This window comes from Sturnus vulgaris, chromosome 12 (genome assembly GCF_052056855.1).
Source record: "Sturnus vulgaris isolate bStuVul1 chromosome 12, bStuVul1.hap1, whole genome shotgun sequence".
Lineage (NCBI taxonomy): Eukaryota > Metazoa > Chordata > Aves > Passeriformes > Sturnidae > Sturnus > Sturnus vulgaris.
In genome coordinates, this window is record NC_142254.1 from 2124182 (window position 1) to 2136294 (window position 12113).

At 48.5% G+C, this 12113-nt stretch overlaps 1 protein-coding gene across 1 annotated transcript; it reads left to right on the forward strand.

The window, feature by feature from the left end:
- The first annotated feature begins 4123 nt into the window (after window positions 1-4123).
- On the forward strand, window positions 4124-12018 carry LOC148222324 (axonemal central pair apparatus protein HYDIN-like). The gene is made up of 6 exons (XM_088172239.1): window positions 4124-4198; window positions 4341-4460; window positions 6300-6434; window positions 8239-8438; window positions 10836-10960; window positions 11867-12018. Exons 1-6 carry the CDS (start codon window positions 4124-4126, stop codon window positions 12016-12018), a joined length of 807 nt encoding a protein of 268 aa, XP_088028365.1.
- Window positions 12019-12113: the final 95 nt, after the last annotated feature.

The window sequence follows — 12113 nt, forward strand, 5'->3', positions numbered from 1 at the left end:
ACCAGTACATCCTTTGAGTCTGGCATGAATTGGGTTCTGTATTTTCAGATCTGTTGTGTTACTTTGCATCCCATGCAGTCATCTGGTTCAAGGCCTCAGGCATGGGTCTGGGGGCACTTTGATGGGTTATGACACCTCCTCAGCTGCCCCTCATGGGAATCCCCTGGATGGGGCCTTCTGGGCTGGGCAGTTTTAGAGCTGAGCCAGTTTGTGGGAGGGAGGATGGGTGTCCACTGCCTATTACCAGAGGTTATGCCATACCCCCAAAATTTCCTCCTTCTCCCTCTGTTGATGGGAGGTTTGTGTGCAAAGCTGGCCTCAGCAGATGAGTCTGTGCCTATGATTTGCTCAGCCTGAACCCAGACAGGGCTGATTTTCAGGACAGCTGCTGGGTTTGGCTTTGTTGTGGATACATTTTTCTCCCTCAGCCTTGTTTACTTCTCCCCAGACCTGAGAGAATAGGACAACGGAGTCCCCTTTATCTTGTCTCAAGTTCCCTTAGGTGGCTTAACTCACAGTCCAAACTTCCAGTCAGGAGGCATTTTCAGGGAGGGGTGGGCTTTGGTGGTCACAGCTTCATTATACAGTTTTTTCACAATGGGCAGAAAGTCCTTTCTAACAATATTTAAGCCATTAGCTGTAACATTCAAGTTTCTCAAGTCTTGTGAGGAGCAGCTAAGAGAGTAGAGGTTGTTTAGCCTAAAGAAGAGGAGGTCAACTCAAGCTATTTTAAAGTAATATTTAAACTACAGCTTTGTCTGTTCTAACTATTATTAATGTTCAGATTTTTAGCTCCGGGTTTCAGTATGATCCATCTTGGAATTGCAAAACGTAGCCATATAGTTCAAAGAAAGTCCAACTAGACGCCTTAGGACACTGGCTGCTTACGCCAAACAAGCACTTAGCTACTTTCAAAGAATTTAAAATTTGTAGCACCAGTATATCCCTTGAGTCTGCCATGAATTGGGTTCTGGATTTTCAGAGTTCCATTGTTGCTCCTTCCAGTTTTGTTGAGGAATTGTCACTCATCTGTGACATCCTCCCACCAAAATGGCTTCTGCATTCCCGGAGAAGTCATCGACACCTCGTCTTTTGTCCAGGGAAAGACTGAAGTCTTTTACTGTAAGTACCCACTGGGGCCATGTTAAGGCTGGAAACTCCCCTCGTGTCCCTCCTCTCCCTGCCCTGCCTGTTGTCCAGCAGCACTGTGAAGCTGCAGACCCCTCCCCACCTCTTTGTGCCGTTCTCCTGTGGGTGGGGGCTGTCCTGGTGCACTAGGGAACACCGTGTGCTGCTTCAGGGACACTCCAGCATCTTGCCTGGCTGTGCCACCGGAGCCAAGTTAAACCAATGTACAGCTGAAGCCCTCAGCATGTGCTTCTCTCCCTTTCCCTTTGTCACAGTAATTCCTCCTGTCAGGCTGGACACTCACCTGTGCTGCTCTGACCAACCTGCCCTTGGGCGTGTGACGTGGGGGGGAAGCTCAAACTCTGCCCAAAGACTTGAGAGACAAGGCTGGTCCCAGCTAGAAGAGGTTCCAAACCAGCTGCTCTCTCTCATCTCCTGTGTGGGGCACAGATCCAGCCCTGCAGACAGCAGTGGAGTCAGGGCCACAAAGGTTCCCTGGCTGGCTGCAGCTCACTTGACTGAAGATGCCCCACTGCTGAGGCTCTGTCAAGGAGATCCCTTTGGTTTCTTCTGTGGAGGGGTCTGTGAGCCAAGAAGGAGAACACAAATGCTAATTAACAGAGAGAACTAAAACTTGGACACATTCCTGTGCACCTCACTCTTGGGCCAACTTTGCTTTCATGCATCTCTTGGACTCTCTCAGCAGTGCTCTCTCCTCGCTGTGAGTTTTGAGTGTTGTGCAGGGATGGAGTTAGGGGAGTTCTGAGAGCTAGCTCCTCCCCACTCTCTGAAAAGGTCACTGCCTCAATCCAATGAAACTAAAGAGGAAACAAATACCCAAAGAGCAGAAATCCCCAAATATGTCACATCAAATCACGGAGAAGCTAATGGCACAGAGCCATGTGGTTGGAGTATGTGTGTTGCACCCTGTATTATTAGTTTACTGATGCTAAGTATTTCAGCAGGTAACTTCCAGGGCTTCTGGAACTGTCCTAGACGATGTGATCACAAATTATCAGTGCCACTTGTTCAAGTAAAGCTTTTCTGAACAAGCGCATCTCTGAGGCTCTAGCTGGGTTTTTTTTGCCTTTCAGCTGCTTCCCTCCAGATTCCTGAGGGAGAAGTTTCTCAATGTGAAGAAGAAGGCCAGCAATGGGGCGAGTTTTCTGCCCAGAATTGGCCCATTTCTACCCATGAGTGGAACTAGTCAAAAGGTAGCCTTTTCCTGTTCTTTTCTTTTCTGTTTGATGTGAAGTTTGAAGAGGGCGTGTGCTTTTGACAGGCTTGCCTCCAGCAAAATACCTCAGTGTCTAGGTCCTGTTGTCATTGCAAACTGCTGGTGGTGGTGGACTTGGAGTCCTGATCTGCACTAAGCCAACACAAATAACCTCTGCTGAAGCTGCTGGGATTTGTTGGAGTGTAGCTGCCATTGCTAAAACAACAGGGGGAAGGCTGGGGACACAAAAGGCACAAAATTACCATTTGCCATTCTCCTGCTGAAATAGCCACCTCTTGCTTTGGTGTGGTCACCATCAAGAGCTTGGGGTCATAGGATTCCCTCCAGAGTGGCAGCATTGGCCTTTGAAGGCCGAGGACCTGCAGTAATTCCTTCAGATTTAACAAAACTAATTGCATTAACGCCTTGGGTTGGAACAATGTGTAGGGACTCTGATGGGATGTTAGATTTTGCAGGCTGCCAGATGTACAGGGGATTTGCCCTGGGCAGAGGGGAATGGCTGTGCTTTATCTGGATCAGAGCCTACTTAGAGGTGTGTCTAAAGCTGCTTTTCTTGCAGGACTGGCTCAGTATAAAGCACAGACGAAATGGGTAGGTGACCGAGGTGGGCTGTTGAGCAGGAAATTGGCAGTAAGAGACATGTAACAAACTGGTTAAGGATTGCCCTGGAGAGGGGCCTTAGGAACACCTCAGAGAGGGGCACAACTAAGGGACAAGCGTGCTGCAGCCACTCCCTTCAGCAGACTGAGTCTCCTGTGAGGTCACACAGGAGACCTGCTTGTGTCTCTGGACTGACAGCAGTGTGGCTGGAGAAAGCAGACAAAGCAGGGGAGAGTTTTCTCAAAGCAATGTCTGCTCCAGAAGCATTTGCTGTTGTGTCCTTCCACACGTGCCTCTACAATCGTATCAAATAAGATAGCAATACTAGGTTACAAGAAAGCACCCATTTAAAGCTCATGGAAAAAGGAGATAGCAACTCTACTCTTACCCAAGTTGCTGCTAAAAGAACTGAACCTTATCCTCATTCAGCATTCACCTCATTTGTCTTTTTCCCAACTTCTGTGTTACTTTATGTTTGCCTTTACCTCTGTTAGAAACGCACTAACGTTTAAATACAAGTATAGGGGACAAAATCATCGAAGCAAAAGAAAACTGTTTATTAGTAACGATTCAGCTGAGCCAGGCATCTCTTGCTCCCACCCCAGACAAACAAACACACCCTCCAATCTTTCTACCCCTTTATACCTGGCTAGAGTGGTCCCTGTCCCCTTTGCCATTGGATGGGTACTCGGGAACTCAAATTCTCTCCCGACCGCCAACTTTCCTGCCCCCTCCCCTCTCATCCTGCATCTTTTTAGTCAGGTCTTCAACCCCATCCCTCTCCCAGCTCAGCAACATGCAACAAAACAACCAGAACAAACCCAAACACATAGAACCAACAACTTTCACTCCTTCACTTAGTAACATTTGGCTTCAGCAAAATATCACCTCATCTCCCACACCTCCTCTGGTACTGTTCTCTTTTTACTGATGTCTAAGTTCTAGATCAAAAAAGATATTTGTAGTTATGTGGGCCTCAGTTTCTTAGAGTAAGGACATCCCAAAATTGTTTCCCATGGAGTCTGATGTAAATTCATGGGTTTTACTTACTCCATGAGTGCTCAGTCAGTGCCCCAGAGCTCTGTGACTCCGTGGGCACAGAGATGTGCTTAAGGTAAGTGCTGCCTGCCATTCTGGAGAGGAAACCTGCAGAAATACATGCCAAAAGAGCAGCTTGGCTTGAGCCTGCTCTGTGTGGCCCAGCAGCTCATGATCAGCTCAGAGCTGAGGTGGGTGAGCTACTGTTTCCCCAGTGTGGCCTGGGCAGACGTGCTCACCCAGAGTCTGTACTTCACTGGGGCTCAGTGTAAAAGTCTCCTTCATCAACCTTCTTCCCAGCAGCTGAACCTCTCCCTGCTCTCTCTTGCCTCTCCAGTTGCCATCAGTTCTCCAGAAACAGAGCTTGTTCCAGGTTTCCCCACCAGAGCTGGTATTTGAGAACTTCGTCACTCAGGAGGTCTCTGAAATGGTATTGTCTCTCGTAAATAAGGACAAGGTAAGTGCTGGGACATGGAGCTTTAAGACTGTGCTGAGAGAGGAGAGTGGTGTCATTCCCATAGTGTACAGCAAAGCAAGTTATCTGCTGCAGCACATCCAGAAGAAAATGTCTCAGCGCCTTTGTCCTGCAAGATGGTGGAAATCTTCCTGTGCAGGGAATTCTTGCCTGATTTTGGGAATGCATTGATGGTATCTATCCCAAAGGAGTTTCCTTCTCTTGAAAGCTCTGGACTGATAGGAATGTTGAGGGCTGTACAGCTCGTACCTGCTCTCATGCTTTGCCTTGAGTGTATACCACATCCTGTGTCTCCTTGGCTAATCTTGGCTCCTGGTAGGAATCTCTGTCTCTCTCAGCCTGTTTGGCTCCCTTTGTGCAGCTCACCGTCAAGGCTCAGAGGCTGAGTCTTCTCCACTTGATGCTGCAATCATTTATCATTAATGGCATTGGCAGTGCAGGAAAAGTGTTCTGAAACAGCCCTGGAATCAGATTTGTGCAGCAGAAGCAGCAGGAGGCCTTTAGGTGCCACTTCAGGTTCTTGCTAAGCTTCATCCGGCTCTGCTCAGATTTTCCAAATGCAATGTGGTGCTCTGCTTTCCCTTTGGAGAACCACAGCACATGCAAAGCCATGTGCGCCTGGAGGTTTTCAGCTTCACTTGAAGAAATGGTGATTGTTTTGCAGTTTCCCAAGAGAGTTGAGAGCAAAAAACTTGAACAATGTCAGCAGTTGTGTTCCACTGTAAAGAGGAAAACTGAGACCATTTGAATTTCAGTCAGGGAAACATTTTCTCAAATGAGGCTTGTGCCAAGAGTGGGCTTGTGGGAAGAGACAGGAGGGTCTCAAAATCATCTGGTTTAGACTTTTTGAGAGCATTTTGGTGCTCAGGCTCGATATCTATGTGCTAGAAAACGCATGTTTGCTGTGTCTGTGTATTCCAGAGGGCAGAACCTGTCAGGAATGCCCAGCAGCCCAGCTTGCCTGCATAGGCAGCAAGAACCCCTGGAGAGCCAAGACTGGCTTTTGATACTGGAACCACACTGTGAGTCAGTGCTGGTCATGTTCCCTCCAGGCAGAAAATGCCTTGGAAGCCCATAGTCGATAGGCACAGCCTGTGTTTCTGTCACCTTTGGCAAGCTGACTGCTCTCATCGTTTTGTGATTCTTCCTTGCTGCTTTACTGCCCATTTAAATTCTCTTTGTCATCTCCTTGGTTTAGGGGTTGTCTTGCTGTGTTCCTTCTTTTGCTTTTCAGGTTTGCTTTTATTCCCAGTAAGGCCACAGAGTTTGGTCTCCTCTCTTGCTGATCTGCCCACATGACTGTATCCCCAGAAGTGCCCTGCCCAAACCTGATCTGCTAGCAGGGAATTTCTTCCTTCCCCCAGGATAATGTGCTGTTTTGCTTTCAGGCAGCACATTCCCCCTTTGGAACACGACTGTATGGCTGTGTGTGGGCACATGCCAGCAGGTTTTTTTGGCCTTGTTGAATATGAAGATGACTTGGTTCAGGTGCTCTGTCTCCATCCTGCTGGTGCTGACCTGCTTGGCCCTTCCTTCCCACCAGGTTTTTTTGGCCTTGTTGAATATGCAGATGACTTGGTTCAGGTGCTCTGTCTCCATCCTGCTGGTGCTGACCTGCTTGGCCCTTCCTTCCCACCAGGCATTGCCCTACTGCCCCTGGCCAAAATGCTGGGCGCAGACAGAAGGGATTCAAGTTGACCCCTGTGAATTATGTGCCTTTACCACCACAGCTTTGGAAAAGGGGTCACCAGGGCATGGACAGTTCTCCTCTCGTCCTGTTTCCACCAGTTGCATGATCATTGTTTCATGTCTTTCCTGCAGTTTCCTCGGCCGGTGAAGGTCTCCATGGAGAGATCACCTCATTTTGAGCTGATGTGCCCCAATGATGTGTTCCACATCGTGCCACCAGGCACATCTTCCCCTTTGCGCATCCGCTTCACCCCCGACGAGATGAAGGTGAGACTGGAGGAGCCAAACCTCAGAATTATCTCCAAAGCCATTGTTTTCCCTGCACTCTGGCAACGGCCCATTCCATGCTGTGGGCTTGGCTCCAGGCTGTGGGCAGGCTTCCTGCAGCCACTCACACCTTGGCATGTGGTGTCAGGCATTGCACGCAGGCCTGACAGGCTCTGCCTCCTCTCCTTGCACATTGCTCAGCATTCCCGAGGGAAGATGAATGGGGAACAGTATGAAAATGACAGAGGGGTGTGTAGCCATGGAAAGGGGTTTTAACCCTTTAAGTGCGGCGCAAATAAGATGCACAGCTACATGGTGGTCTGTCATGACAGAAAGAAAGAGACAAGTTTATTCAGAAACACACTTGGTTTTATAGCATGACTCGCAACCCCAAGAGTAGAGAAAAGGTGATTGGTTCAGAGAGAAGACACCCCATGCTTAGGGCCTGGTCACGTACCCCAACAGCTGTTCTATCTTGTTCTTAATTCCTTTTTATTTTGACCAAATTATCACCCTGGGAGAAATTCTCCCTAGCCTTGAGCTGGACCAGCTCATTGGCTGAGAACAGAGCTGAAAAGCTCCAGCCTGGAGTATTTTTCAGGCTGTAATTTTCTTACTTTCTCAATATGTGTCCCACAAGGGGTGTTGATGGATGTTCGGCCATCTCTAGGTACAGTGGAAAGGGTTTAATTATTATGGAAAACACTAGAGGAACAAAGAGGTCAGAGAGCTTTCCTCCTTCCTGACTGGCAACTGCTTGCCTGCCTCACCCTGGGCTGGAGCAAAGACGGTGCTTTTGCACAGCCTCTGTTCTCCAGCCTTGCAGTTGTGCTGTCCCAGAGCCCAACTGACCACGACACAGCTGCAAGGCCAGGGCAGAGGATGTGCTGTGCCCGTGAGCCCAGCCTGGCACAGGCACACTGAGCTCTAGGGGCCCTTAGCCAGCAGGAGGTTGGTGAGCTGCAGGGGACTTGGCCGCCTGCTTGAAAGAGCTCGTGTAGGGCAGGTACAACCTGCAGGCAGATCTGTGAGCCCAGAGCCTGTGGCAGTGACACTGCTGTGGCTCTGTGTTCATGCCTGTCACTGTGGTTCCTCTGTCAACTGGCACCCATTCTGTGCCAAAGGAGCTTTTATGTGGAGGTTTGAATACCAGTGCTGAGGCCCTGGCAAGTCAGATCTCAGTGCTGTGATCTGGAGGCTTTTTCATGCAGAAGGCTTTAGGACTTGGCATCATGGAAGGCAAGAAGCCTTGCAGGGAAACAAAGAGAGGCTCTTTCCAACAGCATCCCGCTACCTCTTAGCACTGTTCTTCTCCTGACTTGGTTGGAGAGGCAAAGTTAGAGTGGAGTTCTGAGCCAAGTGATGTTTTTACACCAGGTCAGAGGTGCTTTGGGTGCAGCTGTTTTCTCATCTTCCTTTTGCTGCTTAGAGTCAGTTTAACACTTTGTCCTATTCTCAAACAGCAGGAATAGAAGCCCAAAGAGGAACGTCCTGTGTTCCCTAGCTCCATGTTCCTTAGAAGGGACTTAGGAATTATTTAATATCATTAAAATTTAGAGCAAAAATTGTGGTGGCCTAGGGCAGTTCTTTGTATGACCCAAGTGACACAAGAGCTTAATGCCACCGAGACAGGTTTTGCAAAGTGCACTGGTGCCTTTCAAATGTGACATATTAGTAGAACTTAGTCTTCATTTTGGGGTGGAATAGGTGAATTGATGCCCTTGAAGGGTTATAGGAAATGGGTTTTTTTCTGCCATGGGGATGCACTAAATGCCCTGTGCTGAGCTAGTTTCTTTTCCTGCAGAATTATTGCCACGAGCTCGTCTGCCTCACTGCAAGGGAACGGATAGTTGTGCCAATTCGGGCCATTGGTGCCCGAGCTATCCTGGACTTCCCCGACCAGCTGGACTTCTCGGAGTGCCCAGTCAAGTACAGCACCCGGAAGACTCTGCTGGTTCACAACATCGGGAACCTGGCAGCTGATTACCAGCTGAGCACCCAGAGGTGAGGCAGCTCATCTGTCCTTGTGCAAAACCCCTTTGGGAGACAACAGAGCTGGTCAAGAGCAACAAAAGGAACCGGAGCATCGGAGCTGCTGCCCTGCAGCCCTGGCTGGAAATGGGCAGGACATGTGGGGCAATTTGCTCTTGCTTCCCGTGTTTTATGCAGGATGCAGCCTTTGAGCTTTCTCTGTCCCAGATTTCCTGCAGGCTGCTGGAACATGTTAGTAGCTGGCTTGCACCTTCCTGGGCACAAGCAGCTTCTGAAATGGTTACTCCCCACTGTCAGCCAAATAGACCCATTCTCTGGGAGGCCACAGGCACGTGGCTTTCCAGTGGTCCCAACATGAGCTATGTTTGGGCAGCCGGTGCAGGTCCTGGTACTTAAAGCTGATCTGATTTCCCTTGTCAGCTGAGGACATCAGTCACCTCTTCTGTTCTATGACAAACCTTTGAAAGCCAGTTGAAAATTTCAAAGGGATGATTTAAATCTCTGAATAAGGTCTTTCCCCCTTTCTTTGAGATTTCTTTTTAAATACTCCGAAGTTCCTGTGTTTCTGCCGCTTTTTCATTTTGGTTTGTGTTAAATGTTTGCCAAGAGATCCTGAATTCTTCATTGGCAACTTTCATAAAGGGCGAGCTCCTCTAATGCCTGTCAATATACCACATGCCCATAGGTACATGCACAGGTGTATAGGAAATAGGAGACATTTAGTGAATATGTGAAAAGCAATTGGGCTGATTTAGAAGACAGAAGTATAGAATAACTTTGTCTGGAGGGGAGCCTCTGGAAATCATCTGAGCAGACATACTGCTCAAAGCAAGACCAGTGTCTGGGGATTGCAAGGTGCCATTGGGAGATCTGGACCTGTCTTTAGATGCCATACAAGAAAACAAGCATGCAAATGGTCCTAGTTAAAAAGAGAAGAAAACCCATTCAACCTATTGAAACCCCCTCCATATCTCCATACCTTATCTTTTCTGACCGTCAGGTGCAGTAGTGATTCATTGATAGGGTAGATCTAACAGGATGAGAACTGTCTTAAAGAACAGCTCACAACTAACAGATAAAAGGCCAAAATTTAGCCTGCCAGCCCCAACCAAATGGTTTTCATTTGGTTATTACAGTGTCAGGGATGTCTCCTTCACAGCCCTTCTATGTGTGGGCTCAGGGAACAGCTTAGTGATGTTGGCTGAAAATCAGAGGAGTGAAGTTTAACTGTAGAGCTTGTGTGCTTGGGTCTTGGGGAGCCAGGTCTATGTGAGAGATGGCTGCTACAGCAGTAATAGAGGAGTCTGGTGGGTACAGCCCGGGGTGGGATGTAGAAGTTGCAGGGGCTGATTTGCACTCAGTTTTTCAGTCCTGACAACTGAGTCCTGAATTTGGCTGGATCCTCTTCTCCTGATAATTTGAAAGTAAGAAGATACTTTCTTTCTGAGACAACCCCTGAAGTCACCTCCAGGATTGTTATTCCCATTCTGCCATTTGAGGGCAGGCTCAATCTGGCTCTGGGGCTGCTGGGGCTTTGTCTTTCTTGCCCTCTCTCCAAAGTCTCTCGTCCAGCACATAAACATTGCTGGCCCAAGGCCTCTCCATCAGCCAGTAGCAATGTTCTCACTAGTGGTAATGGGAACAGGTCAGGCCCATAACTGCAGCCATAGGTCCTTAATGAGCAGAACCTGAAGCAACTTCATCAGCTGTCACTATTGGCATGAGTAAAGTTCAGCTTGCCAGATGTTCTCTTTATTTTTGCATGTGATGCATTCATCACCAAACTCCCAGAACACACTCTTAAGTGACAGATTGATCACCAGCAAATCACCAAGGCCAGGAACTTCTGTTTCCTCAGTGGGGCTGTAGAAGAGCACCAAGCCCAGCAGCTGCTGGGCAGAAGCACATTTCACCTGAGCTGTCCCTGAGCATCAAAGCACAGAGTCTTGTGTTTGTCAGGCTCAAGAGCTCTTTACCTGGTGACCAATCCTAATTGCTCCTGCTAAATCCAAAGTGCACCAACACATTTACATAATTATTTCCAACACATTGCACAGTTTCTCTGGTGGGCCAAGCGAACTGTTACCAGCCTGGATGGCAACCCAGAGTCCCAGACTGCATTGCTGGTAAATACACAGAAACCTCCTGTTCTGCTTCTTTGATGTGCTCCTGCCAGAGTATGGGGGAGATGAGGTCGTTTTATCCCACAGGATCTTCTGAGGGCTGGATCTCCTCACAAGTGGGTCAGTAGCTGTTTCTGATCCCGTCTGTTCTGTCTGTCTTCTGTTGACTGTCATCTGTTTGCTCCCCGCTGAGCAGCTCCCAAGTGAGCTGAAGTGACCTGCACTGCAGAAGGAGTACAATCCCCAGATGTCCCCCTGAGTCCTGATCCCTGTCTTTGTGTTGCAGTCCTTTCTCCGTGGTTCCAGCCAGGGGAACTCTGGGCGCCGGTGACACCATGCAGGTGACAGTGGAATTTCACCCGCTGACTATTGGTGACCATTCCGCGTCCCTGGCAGTGTGCTGCAACACAGGTGAGTGCTGGGCCCTGCACAGGGCACAGGACAGTTCTCCACATCACTCCCTGTTGTCACATCTTCCTCAATTCCCTCTAGATGTTCCAGCTTTCCAGCAATGTTTCCAGCAATCCCCTCCCCTGTTCCAGCTTTACCCTAAAGAAAACTAAGAACTCACTGGTGTTTAGGGGGTTGATAAAGTGGATCCCCTCTAACAGGGCTAAGATTTTTGGAATCCTGTTTTGCTGGCAGTTGCTGAGTGGAGGAAGGAGGAACCCTGATTCTCTACTATCGTGTGGCTATGCCTGGGAGAAGTTTGATTTTATTGCTGAGCAGTGCTGTATGTGAGGTGTGAGGTCTCCAGCAGACCCTCTCCAATGCAATGTATTTCTTGCACACCTCTGTCCCGTATGCTGCTTCTCCATTGGCTTGTCACAGACCCTTTTTCTATGTTGCCCTCTACACATATATTTAGTTTCTGTCTAATAACATTTTCAGGCCCTCAAGTTCCTGTTTGGTGACAAATCAGGACAAATCTTTCCTCGTCCCCATTTCCCAGGCCATTCATGCTGTTGCAGACCTCTCAGATCTATCTCCCATTTGATTTCTAGACTGAGGAATCCCATTCAATCTTCATATAGAAGCTGCTCGGTTCTTATTAATATTTCCTTTGTCTCTTTTTTATTTCATTTTAAATGCTCCAGTTGGGTTTTGAGATCAGAACAATATAAAGTATTTCAAGACTGATGTGGCTGTGGGTTTGGACAGGGAGATGATGATGATTTTCATGGTGTTCATTTTGAAGTGGTTTGTCACATTGCAGAGCCGGGCTGGTTGTGTTTCCTTGCCCGTGTCCCCTCCTTCGGTGGGCTGTCACTTCACTTGTTCCTCTGGGCCTCTTTTTTTCTGCCCACATGCCCCCAGGCATATTTGCTTGTCAGCAACAAAGGATCCAAGGGATCTGGAGAGACAGGAGACTCGTGGGGTACCCAAGGGACACCCTGGGCAAGGCAGGACTGAACAGGGCTCCTCAGCGTCACCTGAAGGACTTTGATGCAGAAATCCCAGTGATCTGAGTGGGTCACCTGAGCACATCTGACCAATCTCACTGTACCTACTGTCAGCTTGGGGCCAAATCTCTACAAACACACTCAGAAATAAGGTGTTTAGG

What these genes read in the sequence shown, in the direction of transcription:
- LOC148222324 (XM_088172239.1), top strand. Translation starts at nt 4,124, where the DNA reads ATGCCAAAAGAGCAGCTTGGCTTGAGCCTGCTCTGTGTGGCCCAGCAG. An exon ending in TCAGCTCAGAGCTGAGGTGG is followed by an intron (nt 4,199 to 4,340) that starts GTGAGCTACTGT and finishes TTGCCTCTCCAG; the next exon opens with TTGCCATCAGTTCTCCAGAA. An exon ending in TCACCCCCGACGAGATGAAG is followed by an intron (nt 6,435 to 8,238) that starts GTGAGACTGGAG and finishes CTTTTCCTGCAG; the next exon opens with AATTATTGCCACGAGCTCGT.